We start from the raw sequence: 13,668 nt of genomic DNA, 5'->3' as shown, positions 1-13,668 counted from the left end.
GCAGCGCAAGAAAATGTTTTCACACTAGAGGACAAACAACATTTTGCTGAGCGAATATTAACAAATCCAAATTTAACAAATGCAAATATGAAAAGAATAGGGATGCAACAATCCAATGAGTATGAGCACCTATATTGTCCAGATGTAAACACACTTTCTTTGTCAATGTAGTTAATAAATTCACAGCACTGAGGTATCAGAATCAATTGTATGTGCAATTCCGGCAAACCTTTAAGGACATTGAACGGCTGTAAGAGCAGCCGAACACAAGGCAGATACAGCTGCGACACAACCAAGTGCCAAGGTGTTTGGCAGCTAAACTTGAGTGCAAGAGAGTAACCACCAACGGCCTGCCTATCAATGCCCAGACAATGTTCCCACAACTACAATCCTTCACCCAGGAAGGAGATAAACGAAGGGCTACCCCTCGTCCTCCGGTCCAACTCCTGCCAGTGTGTCTTCATCATTTAACTGGTCCTCTGGGAGCATGAGGTGGATGAGGCATACAAACCGAAAAGGCCGAGATACTCCAACCTTGTAGCAGAAGCAGAGAAGCAAGGCTGGAATATAAAAGTGTATCCAGTTGAAGTGGGTTGCAGGGGCTTTGTAGCCAGTTCCATCGCAAGGCTCCAGAGAGAAGTAGGAGTCAGGGGGCAGGCTCAAAGACAGGCAATCAAAGAACTCGCCGATACCGGCGGAAAGAACAGTCACTGGCTGCGGCTGAAGAGAGATAGTGTCTGGGCTGCCCATCAATAACAAAGTGACCATCTAAAGACTAAACATAAGACACACACCCAGGTCTGTAGAAATGTCAGGGATTGAAACACCCAGTCCTATTGAATCAGTCAGTATCAGGTCAGCTATGGGCTACGATCTCAGAGCTACTTCACTCTGTCCGTCCCCTCAATTCGCACGGAATTTGGAAAAAAGTCCTGATCATACTCGGCCCCCTCAACCTGGAACACGCTTCAGCAGGAACTTAAGCTGTCCAGCTTGATGCTCCTAGGAGATGTTAAACTCATTTTAAAAAATCTGGACAAATCATCTGTCGGTGTTTGTTCAATGTTTTTATGGTGTGTTATTTGACTGTTGCCTCTGTGTTTAGTGTCCCGTCTGTAACTTTGTATGGTACTGTTACCATCTGATCAGGTCTCTCTTGAGAATGAGACCCTGTGTCTCAATGAGATTTTTCCTGTATAAATAAAGGCTAAATAAAATGAAATCAGTTGGATCGGTGCATCCCTTCTCAAAATCTAACAATCATGTCAAGAAGGCCTTAGCACTGGCTTTGTTCATAAAGATAAATATTGTCATGTGAAAAGACTAACCCCCGTTAGCCACATTATTAGCTCTCTGATTTTGTTATATCATTTTCCATTGCACTGTTGCAACTCCACTGTGAACATCAACAGTAAGCTGGCAGGTATTTATCTGTCCCTAAATAGGGACACAATTAACTTCCCTTGCTCAACCAGAATACATCTCAACTTGCAAGGATCCGTTTTCTTACTACCTTGAATGTGTGCAGGCAACTCAACTAAACACAGTATACATTTAGCATCCATTTTAAATGTTATCAGGCCTTTAAATGGCCGTTATCAGTGGTTTTCACTACCACTCTAATGCTTCAGACGGGGAAAGTTTCAGCCACCAGTAGGCGAGAAGGTGCACACCCAACGTTATGAAAGGGTTGTAGTCTCCTTATGTTTCACTTTCAGTTTACGTGTGCCAAAACTACGTGGTTTGGTTTAGGAAAAAGCTCATGGTTTTGGGTCAAATAAGTATGCCAACAATTTGACGTAGGCTACGGCAGTTAAAAAAACTCAACATTACATTTTTTCACACAGGACATGATCCTCAGGTCTGCTGAGTGACAGTCGGTTTATTTGACAACAAAGTTCTCTTGAACCTCAATAAGGTGACGTTTCTTGGAGGGCCTCTCCAAACTCCCAATTCTCATTCAAAGCTAGAACAACTATACAATGGAAAATCAAGCACATGGCTACACTACCGTTTTTTTTTGCCACAAATGTATTCTTATTATATTTTATAATATACCATTTTCTTTCATTCATTGATTGACAATATTTACAGAACAGCCAACAAATCCTCCATCTTGAAAATGGAACGCAAAGACCAATAACAGCCCAGCAAGGGATGTGGAACCTGCAAGAGGTGGGTTCGTCCAATCAGCTGTAGGGTTAAAGATGATGTCAGAGCAAAGGACATAACTATCATCTCTGTATATTATTTGAAATTATCCATTTCAAGTTGATTTGTCAATGGCTCCAATAAGCAAATTAGAAATTGAGGTATATCTTTGACAGGCTGGCTTCAGGCTTTGGGTGTACACCCCATAAATATTGAAAATAATGATAAGTTACAGCCCAAGCCGATTGCACACTAATCCTCGCTTTAATACAGCCACACATGTATCCGACACTGTGCTTTTGTAATGTGCTGTCCAGACCCACTGAGACATCTGCATGAGACCCAAGAAGCTGCAAATGGAAAACAATATCAATCTAGTGCTGATGGGAAATAACAGTCTGTGACGTGCAATTTACTTCAATTTGGTCTGGATTGCCTGAAATTGGTCTGGCTGCTGCTGCTACAGCTGCCAATTCTCAGACATGAGATATATAATAAAAATAATAATAAAATAATATAGAATCAGCAACTATCATTACATTTCTGTCGATCCTGAACAGTTTGGTTGTCACTGAAGGTGGGGTGGAAGATTTCAGTTATTTTCTCTCTCCTTCTAGCACTGTGAGAAGACGTGTGTGTGTGTGTGTGTGTGTGTGTGTGTGTGTGTGTGTGTGTGTGTGTGTGTGTGTGTGTGTGTGTGTGTGTGTGTCACACACACACACGGTTGTTGTCTCCCTTCAGGCCAGCTAGATCTTCACTCAAAACTGAGGAGTTGTAAATTGTTTGCCCTACAATTTCCTCAGGTTAACTGCCAATTACACACATCGGACAATGGCCACTTAGAGTATGTATAACTGAGTGTAGAATTGCGGAGATTATAAATATAAGTAAAACATTATGTCGGAATCAAACTCCCGTCTCTCCACATGCACAGAGCTTTATAAACTGACATAGAAATGTTAGAAGACGACAACACATTGTGCTCGTTGTGGGTGGTTAAAGGTTTTTTTGGATAAGAGCGCCGGTGACGTGCAGAGGGCTGACATTTAACAGGTGAAATGGGCGAGCTGGGACCAATTTCCTATTTCAAATCACACACCCATGGCTGGACAAATCGATCCAACCACACACACACACACACACACACACACACACACACACACACACATCAAATAATTAATTCTCCGGTAATATATTTCCACACAGGCAACATAATTTTTACTCTAACTAGTTCTGGATAACTATTACATTCTGAATTGATTACAGAAAATGCTGAAATGTAACATGTTCAATAAATGATTAAATAACATTAAGTACAAAGTGTCTATTCTATAATCTCCCTCTCGAGTCACAGATATGTAATAGCCTATACATTGCTTAAATAATATAAGCAGGCAGATCAAAGTGATTTTTCGTTGGGAGAATAAGCAAAAAATGACTTTTACTTTGATTAAACACATGAAATAATTTATCTCCGATAGGCTTTCACTTGCTTTACCTACACAGTAATGCTTGGCAGCAATATGCGCCTGTTGCCTTTGGTAAAACACTGAATTTCAGCCTCCATCAGACCCCAGAGAGTCACAACTGTTGCTCAATCAGCGCACATAGCTCTGTGGATCTGTGCTGTCTGAAGACGCTTTTATACAATCAAAAAGCGTCTTTAAAAAGCATCTACTCCCCGAACAGGTGGATGATTATCATTTAAAAGAATCAAACAGTAACTTACATGTTTAAGTTCTTGCATGCGGTCCTTCATGGTTCCAGTAAATCACTCTTATTCCTTCAGTACGCGATGTTTGTGGATGTGTGTGGTGATGGAGCAGCGGGGCGGAGACCGACAGGATGATGCGAAACACACCAAGGAGAGGGTGCGCGTCTGGCGGCGGTGTTTTCGCCCCTTCGGTGGGGATGGTGGGACCACTTTACGGAGCCGTGTGACGCGCACTAAAGGTGAGGCGCGGCCTTCCGCCGTTAACCCATTACACACCTTCAACTTCCTCTTCTATCCGCGCTAATTGATCTGTCTTTTAAAATGAAGCTCAGCTTTAAGTTTCTTTTTATCCCTTTAAAGTCAGTCTAACATATTAAAGGCAAGACTGACAAGAAGTGACCACCTCTTCAGAGAGTCTGGCTGACTCTGTGCTGGATTTGATAATCGATTGAGCAGATTCAGAGATAACGCCTAGGTGGGTGGCTCCCAGTGTGCCGAAGTGCACAGCGACCTCTGTCGGCGACACGTGATGCACACTGCTATGGAAGCAGCGAAAGGCCTCGAAATTAATTTCAGTAAAATACAAGTGTGTTTAGATACTTTCATATGTGGGATTTTTATATTTGTACTAAAGACCCATTTTAATAACCTTATCAATAGTCGACATGTCTATCATTTCCAAAATGTATTTAGTGATAGTTGCAGCAGCAATATGTTAAGTTAATTTAGTTTAATTCATTAACATAATGAGCTGTCAGCATAAGGCCAACATACAAATCTGCATATGTACTTGTATGTGTCATTTTGTATATCTCACATCTCCTTAACATTAACATTGTGAAACAAATGCATGGAGGTTGTTAGTTCAATTTCTTCTATATTTTGGAATAACAAAACAGTAAATATAATACAAATACATTTTGTTTGTAGATTTTTATTAAACGGCTGATCAGACATTTGATAATTCATAAAAATTGCTTTAATTCTATGACAATATTGGTGCCATCAATTCCAACTCTGTCTCCTGTGTAAGCAGTACAGTTGTTTGTCCATGTACTTGGTATCTTCCAGTCAATCTTATTAACATTTGTGAGAAAGAGAATGCCAAACACTCGACCAAATGCAAAAAAAGGAATGGTCATAATAGCATTTTACTCTTTTACGCTCTTATCTCATCCACTTGAATTGAAGAGTTGGAAAAATGAAGTCCACATGATCACTAATGAAGGCACAGCTGCATGAGTCACAGCTAGAAATGAGGTCTTCTCTGACGTGCAGTGTATTTTGTGTCGGCTCGAACCTCCCTGTAGGCCAACAAACACACAGCAGAGATAAGAGGCGTCAGCAAGTGTTTCAGAATACAGCCAATCAGAGGGGATTCAGCTAAAGCTAATCTTAAGTATATTGCATTATTTAGAGCATCAATATTTCAGCACAAGATAATAAATGCCACCATTTATCCAGAAAGAGTTTAAAACAGTCTTGTACATACCGTCCCTGTCTTCTCCTCCTCTCCTTCTTCTCAAAGATCCAATCTCGTCCCTTCTTCACTGATTTCCCCTTCATGTTTTTGTACCGGCATCTTCACAAAGACAAAGTGTGACTGATGAGCTCATTTAAAATGCACCTTGTTCTTTGTGACAAACCACATCCAAAACTCCTCACCTCTGATGGTAAATGTTTCACACACTGTGCAACCAGGAGGAGCAACTTGAACATTACTATGTAAAAGGTAGGAAAAGCTGCCCGACAGGGTTTTGAGTCAGGCAGCACAACAACCCTTTTGAGATTTCTCTCGGTCTTTTGTCTTAATCAAAGCAGGTATGACTGAACCTGCACTTGTCAAGGCCAAGACCGGTTTTAAAAGGCTGTTTTGATACAAATCAATAAACAAAAGAGGGATTATAGTCATTAGAGTAATGTAGGGCTGCAACTAAACATGTCCTTGATTAATCTTTGTCTTTAAAATGTTAAAGAAAATAGTAAAAAATGGTGATCACAATTTCCCAGAGCCAAAATATTCAAATGACTTGTGTTATCCAGCTAAACGTCCAAAATTCAAAAGATGCTCAGTATGCTCTCATAGAAGGTAAAGAAAAGCAGCAAATCCTGACTTTTGAGAATCTGAGACGAGCAAAAAAAGAAGGAATCAAACAATTAATTAAAATGTATGGGTGTTAAAATCCCATACGTTTGGGGCATCTACAAAATGCCTTAAATGTTCATTAGTAAATAACACATTTTCATCTGAAGCTCAGATAGCCCCGGGCTGCATCTCATCACATCTCATCTTTCTGAATAAAATACATCAACAAACAAATACATCCAGATTAACTGTCGTGACTCAAACAAACTCCACTACTTCCAACCATACAAACAGTTTTATCAAACCATCACAATAATCAGCATCTGCCTGCTGGGAAAACCTTTACCTTTGTCCTGAATACTGGACCTGGTTAGAAACCGCTTGGTCTGAAGTTTCTGCTCCCAATCCCTGTAAAGAACACAAAGAGATCACAGTGATCATGAAGTAATTAAAATGAAACAGACACCCATCATATCCACTAACTCCTCTGTCTCTTACTTTGGGAAGGGCTCCTGTTACTCCAGCAAACAGACACAGGAAGAACCTGAAAGAGTAAATCAGGAAGACCATTTTAATGTGTGATAATTCATCACAAGGCTAATGTGACAATCAGTCGAATCAATACGAGTGTCATTATGCTCTAATTAGCCCGGTGTTGTGAGTACACTGAACGTGTCAAAATAAAAGCCCAACTTCTGATAGGTACTGACTTTTTAGCTTTGCTGCTGTTGGGGTAATCCACCACCATGCCTCCACCGAAGCCTGCCCTCATGGCCTGTGTTGTGATTAGCTCAAGCTTTAGAGAGGGACACATAATAGTGTAGGTCAGAAAATCAATCTGGAGAAAACATCAGATTTGACTTTCACCATGCACAACGTCATTTCACCTGCTCTGAGTTCTCTGGATAAAGCTGGAAAACTGCACGTGAGCCTCTTGACTGAAAGACACAGAGCAAGGAGAAGTTAGCAAAAGGTCTCCATCCTAAAATATGGTATCTGGATGTTTGTCAAAAGAAGTCAACAAGTGTGATAAAAGCTTACCAGAGAAGAGTAGAGCGTACTAAAGAAGGTGTAGAGTCTCTTCGGAGGACTATGTGACCGCTTGTCGGCATTACAGAGCCACTGCAGGGCAGAGATACTGACACGACATAATGCCAAAGGTTAATGAAATGAGTCAGAAATTGTTCAAAATGAAACTGTAAGGCATGCTTTGTTATTCACCTGATGCAACCGTCAAAGGTGCCGGATCGGAAAGGCATCCCCTGGCCCATGTCCCCCACTAACAGGTCTCCTTCTACTTCTCTGTCCAGAGCAACATCTGTCACAGGGAAGACAGGATTTAATAAATGTTTCAGTAATGCGTCGACATCTTCTTTCAATATCAATGTTTAGATCAGTGATATTCAACCTGCTGTAGGGACTTAGCCTTGGTTCATGGGCCGCCTGCTCTACCAGTTTAGCTATCTGGGCAGCCAACTGTATCACATTATCAACATAAACCGAAATCCCAGATTATATTTAGTATAATATCACAATATCCATTTTATACTGGTACATCATCCAGCTCTTGCTTCCCGTTTAAATGTGACAGTGCCAAACTAACCGAGCATCGCAGTGCTGATGTCGACTCCGACCCAGTAGTGTCCCTCCTCTGACAGGAAGTCTCCACTGAGACCAGAGCCGCACCTGAGAGACATAGAGAGACATGGTAAAGTACATGTGATCAGGAAGATGGATTGAATTTTGTGGCAAAATTCAGTAAAAGTAAAAGTTTGATTGATGTGTAAACATATCTTCAATGATGTAACGATACACAATGTACATCCTATTTAGACAATACTATAATAATATGATCTTAATCATGTTAAGCATAACAGAAAAAAAGAGTTTATTTTTCTAAGTATTGCTTTAATCAAGTTAAAAGTGTAATCAGTCAGCATCACTCACTCACCCCACATCTAGCAGGAAGCATGGCTGTCCCTCTGGCAGGTTTAAAAGCTCTACAGCTCTCTCTGACATCTGGGTCTGGATCTCAATCATTCGAGAGCTGTGAAGCAACAAAACACAGAGATTTCAGTTACAGTTTAATGTGCGACTGTTCTCAAATGTAGCTACATTTTATCAGATTTTATGTAATTTTGTAGATTTTAAGCCACGTTCTAACTACACAATTTAAATAGTTGAAACGAGAAAACGACACGCATATTCGTCTCGTATTCCCCGGGCGGCGCAGCCAGGAGAGCACCCCGCCGGGAGAGGAGAGAGGTGGGCTGAGCCAGCACTTGGCAGCTCCCTCTGTCAGACGGAGCCCCAGTCAGTGGGTGAAGAGACTTGAGCTCAGCCACAACAAGCCCCAGCTCTGTCAGTCACAGCAGGCTGTTGGACCTGTGTAAAGGCAGTGACAGGGAGTCTGCAGTTCCTCTGTGCTGTGGCTGAACTTGAGGTAACTGTTAACTGAAGCTACGCCGTTTCCCGGGGCTGCCGACAGCTACACGCTCTGCGATACATCCACCTGGCAGCTGTGAGGACGGAGTGAGGTGGTGCAGGTGGTTCTCATTTCTGCCACTTTGAATGTAATTAAATAAACAAACTGTAAAACGGACACGGACTATGGCTGTAATATTTACAAGCGAGTCAGGCACTTGTTCTTCTCCCTCTGTACTGAGGGCCGACTGGAGCTACAGTGACTCACTGTCGCCGCTAGAGGAACAAGTGGCATTACAAGACTGGACGGAGTGATGCTAGCCAGTCAGGCTGCTAATTTCAGTAGATAACTCTGCAACACAACACATAGACGTCTTTGACATAACACCAACACTGTTACCTCTTCACATTCTGTTGATAATGTTAGTTCATTGTTTTAAGTTTAAATTCTGGCATATTTTACTCAGTGAACCTTTAAAACAACTTTTGCTCAAGTCTGCAGAATCAGACGGGGAATTATGCAATTGTTGTTGTTTTTTTACTAAAAAAGGAAAATTGAGTTAATGATGTGTTAAAGTTGAATAAATTATTTAAGACCAGCTTTGTGTGCTTTGCGTTCATGTTCAATCCAATACGTTTTATGCTAGTGTGGGGCTTTCAGCACTGAATGAAAAAGGGTCCCATATTCCAGTAAAACTATTATGGTTTGAGTCTGTGACAATGATGCTTCATTATTCTTACTCTGTCTATTAATCCCTTGAATTAATCTGTAGCCAACACTACAGTGTGTGTCTTTTTGAATCATCTCAATTTACAAAATACACCTGAGCTGCTCACAATTAGAGAAAGAAAACATAATAAAAAGGTAGATTTTCCCTACAAACATAGCGACCAGTGACAGGAGGTTATGCACAAATAACACAAAGACTCACTTCTGGGAGTATTTCTTTGCCTCGTCTGCGTTGTAGAACTGCAGGGATGAGAGCACATCAGATTAACACTTCTATAAAACCGTTCACAACATTATCTGGCAGCTCATTTGTGACTCTCGTGTATTCTCATTACATTTGATTTGATTTCTGTTATTATTCCGTCATGCATAAATAATATGACCAAAGAGGCTTACAAGACACCATTATTTAGAAAAAGAGACCAGAGAAGCAACATAAATGACAAATAACACTAAACAAATAAACCATCCTGACGTTTCTTTTGAAGCTTTAGAAACAAATGTATCTACCTTATAAGACTTACAATTAAACAACCATTCAATTATGTCATCGTTAGTGCACAAACACGTGTCTGGATCCTGAACAGACATTTCATTTAAAGATATTCTTAACTCATCATAACAAAGACAATAAGGTAGAAAATGTAACTCAACTTCTCCTAACTCGCACAACCTGTTGTCCTCCTGGATATTTTTAAACCTGCCAACTTGAAGTGCCAGAGTTAAGATTCTTGTTGTCAACTGTGCAACCTTTGACTCCTTGAAAAGTTTGCTTTAACATACGATTCAGTGCCATATTTGTGCTTGTTGTGAATATAATCATGTTTGTAATTTCCGTTTGAACAAGATACATTTTAGCCATTTTCCTTCTAATACAGTAAGTACACACGACTTTAATACACAAGACACAAATGAGCAAACTAGCGATAATTACACGGTTAGTAGTTAGACAATCGTCGAGTCAACTTGTATTCAGTGCCTGTCTAGGGGACCTTTAAGGATCTTAACTACTCCTGCTGCTACTGTTAGCTTAGCAGCTACAAACTACAATAACCAGTTACTGACCACATCTGGAGGAGCTGCGTGTTCAGGCCGCCGACAGTGGGAGGTCATGGCTGTCCTGGTGTGTGTGTCAGTATCTGAAGATGAAGAGTTAACTTGTAATATCGGTTCATAAACAAGCTAAATGTTGTGATAGCCGAAAGTCCACACGTGAAGAGCAATGACGTCACACGCCAGCGACGTAAGAAGTACTTCTTCGTCGAGTTTAATCAAAGCAGCTAAAACCAGACGTGGCTTATATCGCCACCTACTGGTCACACAGGTAGACATACTGTATATCAAATTAATCAACTCTATAATTAGCAATGTATTATTTCAGGGGTGGATGAAGTACTCGATATTTTACATACGTAAAACATAGTAATACCACAGTGTATAAATACTATTTTACAAGTAAAATTCCTGAATTCAAAATGTTAAGTAGAAGTGAAAAAGTATGTGCATACAAATTGACCAAAATATACTTAAAGTACCAGAAGTTAAATTACTCCTTTTGCAGAATGGCCCATTTCAGAATAATACATATATTATTGGATTATAATTATTGTTGCATCTCTAATGTTGCAGCTGGTTAAGGTGGTGGCATTGTAATCACGTTATACACTGCTGGGTAGTTAAATCCATAATTATAGATAATAATTAGCAATATTTTGTACTGATAATGTGAATCAGTAAAGGTTATTACACATCAGTAGTTACCAAAGTGAGTTACCAAAGAACCGTTTTCTGCGAAATGATTGGTCGTTTACGAGAAGTACTTCCTGTAAACATTGATTCTTATTGGTTCCTCCTTGTGTGACGAACCGGATGCTGCATCTATTTTCCGGCCGCCGGCTCACCGCTCAGTTCTCGCTAAAATGGCAGAGGTCGGTCAGCGGCTGGGGAGCGGAGCTTACCGGCTGTCCGCTCTCAGAAACAGCCAGAGTCGAGGGGTGTGCCCTGGAGGAGGTCCCCAATCTTTGCTGATTAACTCCACCCTCAGTGACAACCGGTTAAAAGAGGAGTCCAGCTGCGACCAACATCGTGAAATTCAGCCAGCGTCAAGAAGCAGGGCGACACAACGCAAATCAGAGAAACTTAGGACAAGTGAAAGTCAACAGGAAAGTGGGACTTGTGTAAGATCTTTGAAACTTAATTCCTCCCGTTTTATCAAAGAGAGCCTGCATGCTCACACAACAGCCCTGTACCTCTCAGCAAGGCTGCAGCCTCTCCTCCAGGAGAAGCTGCTGTACGGCAGGATGGCATCCTGGACCAGAGGAACTGTTTCCATCCACCCTGACACCTGCAGGTCCCCTCAGCAGCTGCGAGCTTACGGCACTGTCATCTTCATTCTGGCAGAGCAGTGGTCGGAGAGGCTGAGGCATCTAAAACTTCATCCTGACACCCTGACATCATCTAGAAGAAGCTACAGCTGGAGGAGTGACCGCAGCTCAAAAGATGCTCCCCCGCCTAATGGAAGCAGAACGTCCTATTACGACATCCTCAGAGTGTCCCCCACGGCCACACAGTCCCAGATCAAGACAGCCTACTACAAGCAATCCTTCATCTACCACCCTGACAAGAACCCGGGTCAGGAGGAGGCCACACAGCGCTTCTCTGATATCAGCGAGGCCTACTCGGTGCTGGGCAACATCAGTCTGAGGAGGAAGTACGACCGTGGTATTTTTAGCAGGTCCGACTTTCAAAGTACGGGGAGACCGTCCTCCAACGAGACCTCGAGCAGATCCTCAGGCTCCCCACATCAGCATCAATACAGAACCAGGCGGTTCTCCCAAGCTGGGAAGAAGGCCATGTTTGATTTTGACGCCTTTTATCAGGCTCACTACGGCGAGCAGCTCCAGAGGGAGAAGGACATGAGAGCCAGGAAGCAGCTCATGCAGGAGCAGGAGAAGGAGAATCTTAGCAAGTGGAAGGAGAAGAGATTTTATGATATGACTGTGGCGATGCTGCTGGCCATGGCAGCGGTTATTTTAGTCCATCTCAACCAGCCCTGAAATCGAAGCATCAACTTGGCGTGCCCCTGTGTGGGGTTTCATATTACGACTCTCAGGGGGGGTGGAGATCGAGGGGAGGGAGTCCTACCTCAGACTGTTTTGCAAGTGTTGCACATGTTCTGACAGTTGGAGATGATTATCTTTACCGTGTTTCAGGAGTAAACAAAAGCCAAATCACTGTGTCTCATTTGTTAGAGATCGGTTTGTTATTCATGTGTCACAAGCTGATTGTATCAAGACAGCAACTGAAAATGTTAATTCTCTTAATTGTTCAAAGAAGCAGAATAAACAAACATTACACACGCATACACATACAAAGGGGTGCTGCGTGATTATAAAACAAATGTCAAGAAACTGGAAATCTATTTCTACTATTCAAGCATGAAGCTAATTCAAGAATCTCAAAAGCCCCCAGTGTTTGGGTAATATCATATACACACTTAACGGCGTTCTCACATTTGATTTATTATAAAATTATCGTTACTATATTGTACAATGTTAATTCTCCTTATCCCGAGACGCAGGGTGTGTGTGTGTGTGTGTGTGTGTGTGTGTGTGTGTGTGTGTGTGTGTGTGTGTATATATATATATATATATATATATATATATATATATATATATATATATATATATATATATATATATATATATAATTATTAGGAGATTACTTTGAAATGTGCAATTTTAAGATTATTAGGAAATTAATACACATTTTTACACCTTCCTGGTGTTTGAGTATATGTCTGCCACATTTTGTTAAATTGTTTATTTTTTGAAGGGAAACTTAAGCAACTATTATAAAACCATTTGATATATATTTCCTTGTTTTATTCTAGTTTTATTTATCAGGGAAGAAGTAAATATGTAGTTGCAATCATTTCTTTTGCTTGTTTTCTTCTTTTGTGCAATGATTTAAGATCTGACCTCTAGAGGGCATCTGAGTACTTAGATCATGTCTGCGTTACAGCTGGAGGCCTGAGGGGCTCAGTGAGTTAAACTCTGTGTGGGATGATAGTGATGCATGTTATGGAAGAGCTGCTGCTGTTGTTGACAGTACGTCTGTTTATTTACCTGAAGATGCCACATATTAGAAGCATCAAACCTGGTAAATGTTTAGGATTAAAGGAGTACTTTAACAACAAAGTGACTACTTCTCAATTACTCTCCGTGTTACCGTGAATTCCTGAAGGAAACTTGTTTTTTCTCACATGCCACCACGGTGTGAGAAGTCTTGAATTGAAGTAAATGGGTCGCCGTGTTTAACAAGAGCAAAACTATTTAAAAACATCTGTTTACAAACTCTCACACAACTTGTGCAGTAAAATGTAAGTCTCATGTATCCAGTCCTATGCTCACTTCTTCCAAACAAACGTGCATTTTCACTAAAACCTTGCTATTTTATTCACTTCCTGACTCCCCCTCACCTTGTGTGCCTGCACAAGCGTGATGCTGTTTATGCAGAAGTGTATTAAATATTAAGGATTTGGGACATAGGACTGGATAAATG

General features: G+C 41.1%; 3 protein-coding genes across 4 annotated transcripts in view; 1 reads left to right on the top strand and 2 right to left on the bottom strand.

Annotated features, from left to right (window-relative positions):
• Nucleotides 1–4,311, bottom strand: part of stx1a (syntaxin 1A (brain)) — a 50,911-nt gene extending 46,600 nt beyond the window's left edge. The window contains exon 1 of one of the 2 annotated variants that reach the window (XM_029446556.1): nt 3,881–4,311. In XM_029446556.1, coding sequence (XP_029302416.1) covers nt 3,881–3,910 — 30 coding nt within the window. In that variant the 5' untranslated portion in view covers nt 3,911–4,311. The remainder of the gene's footprint in view (nt 1–3,880) is intronic. The other variant, XM_029446555.1, reaches the window with a different exon arrangement.
• A 470-nt stretch (nt 4,312–4,781) lies between these two features.
• Nucleotides 4,782–10,365, bottom strand: bud23 (BUD23 rRNA methyltransferase and ribosome maturation factor). The gene is made up of 12 exons (XM_029446463.1): nt 10,171–10,365; nt 9,308–9,345; nt 7,903–7,998; nt 7,555–7,637; nt 7,173–7,269; nt 6,993–7,089; nt 6,839–6,889; nt 6,662–6,747; nt 6,450–6,495; nt 6,298–6,359; nt 5,358–5,447; nt 4,782–5,169 (listed from the first exon to the last, which is right to left on the bottom strand). The coding sequence occupies exons 1-12, from the start codon at nt 10,216–10,218 to the stop codon at nt 5,115–5,117; spliced, it is 849 nt and encodes a 282-aa protein (XP_029302323.1). The 5' UTR covers nt 10,219–10,365; the 3' UTR covers nt 4,782–5,114.
• A 637-nt stretch (nt 10,366–11,002) lies between these two features.
• Nucleotides 11,003–12,719, top strand: dnajc30b (DnaJ (Hsp40) homolog, subfamily C, member 30b). Its single transcript, XM_029446537.1, has one exon. It carries the CDS (start codon nt 11,025–11,027, stop codon nt 12,159–12,161), a length of 1,137 nt encoding a protein of 378 aa, XP_029302397.1. The 5' UTR covers nt 11,003–11,024; the 3' UTR covers nt 12,162–12,719.
• The last annotated feature ends 949 nt before the right edge of the window (nt 12,720–13,668 follow it).

Source organism: Cottoperca gobio, chromosome 13, assembly GCF_900634415.1.
Source record: "Cottoperca gobio chromosome 13, fCotGob3.1, whole genome shotgun sequence".
NCBI lineage: Eukaryota > Metazoa > Chordata > Actinopteri > Perciformes > Bovichtidae > Cottoperca > Cottoperca gobio.
The sequence above is the reverse complement of the archived record's forward strand: the minus strand, read 5'-3'. Positions and strand labels throughout refer to the sequence as shown.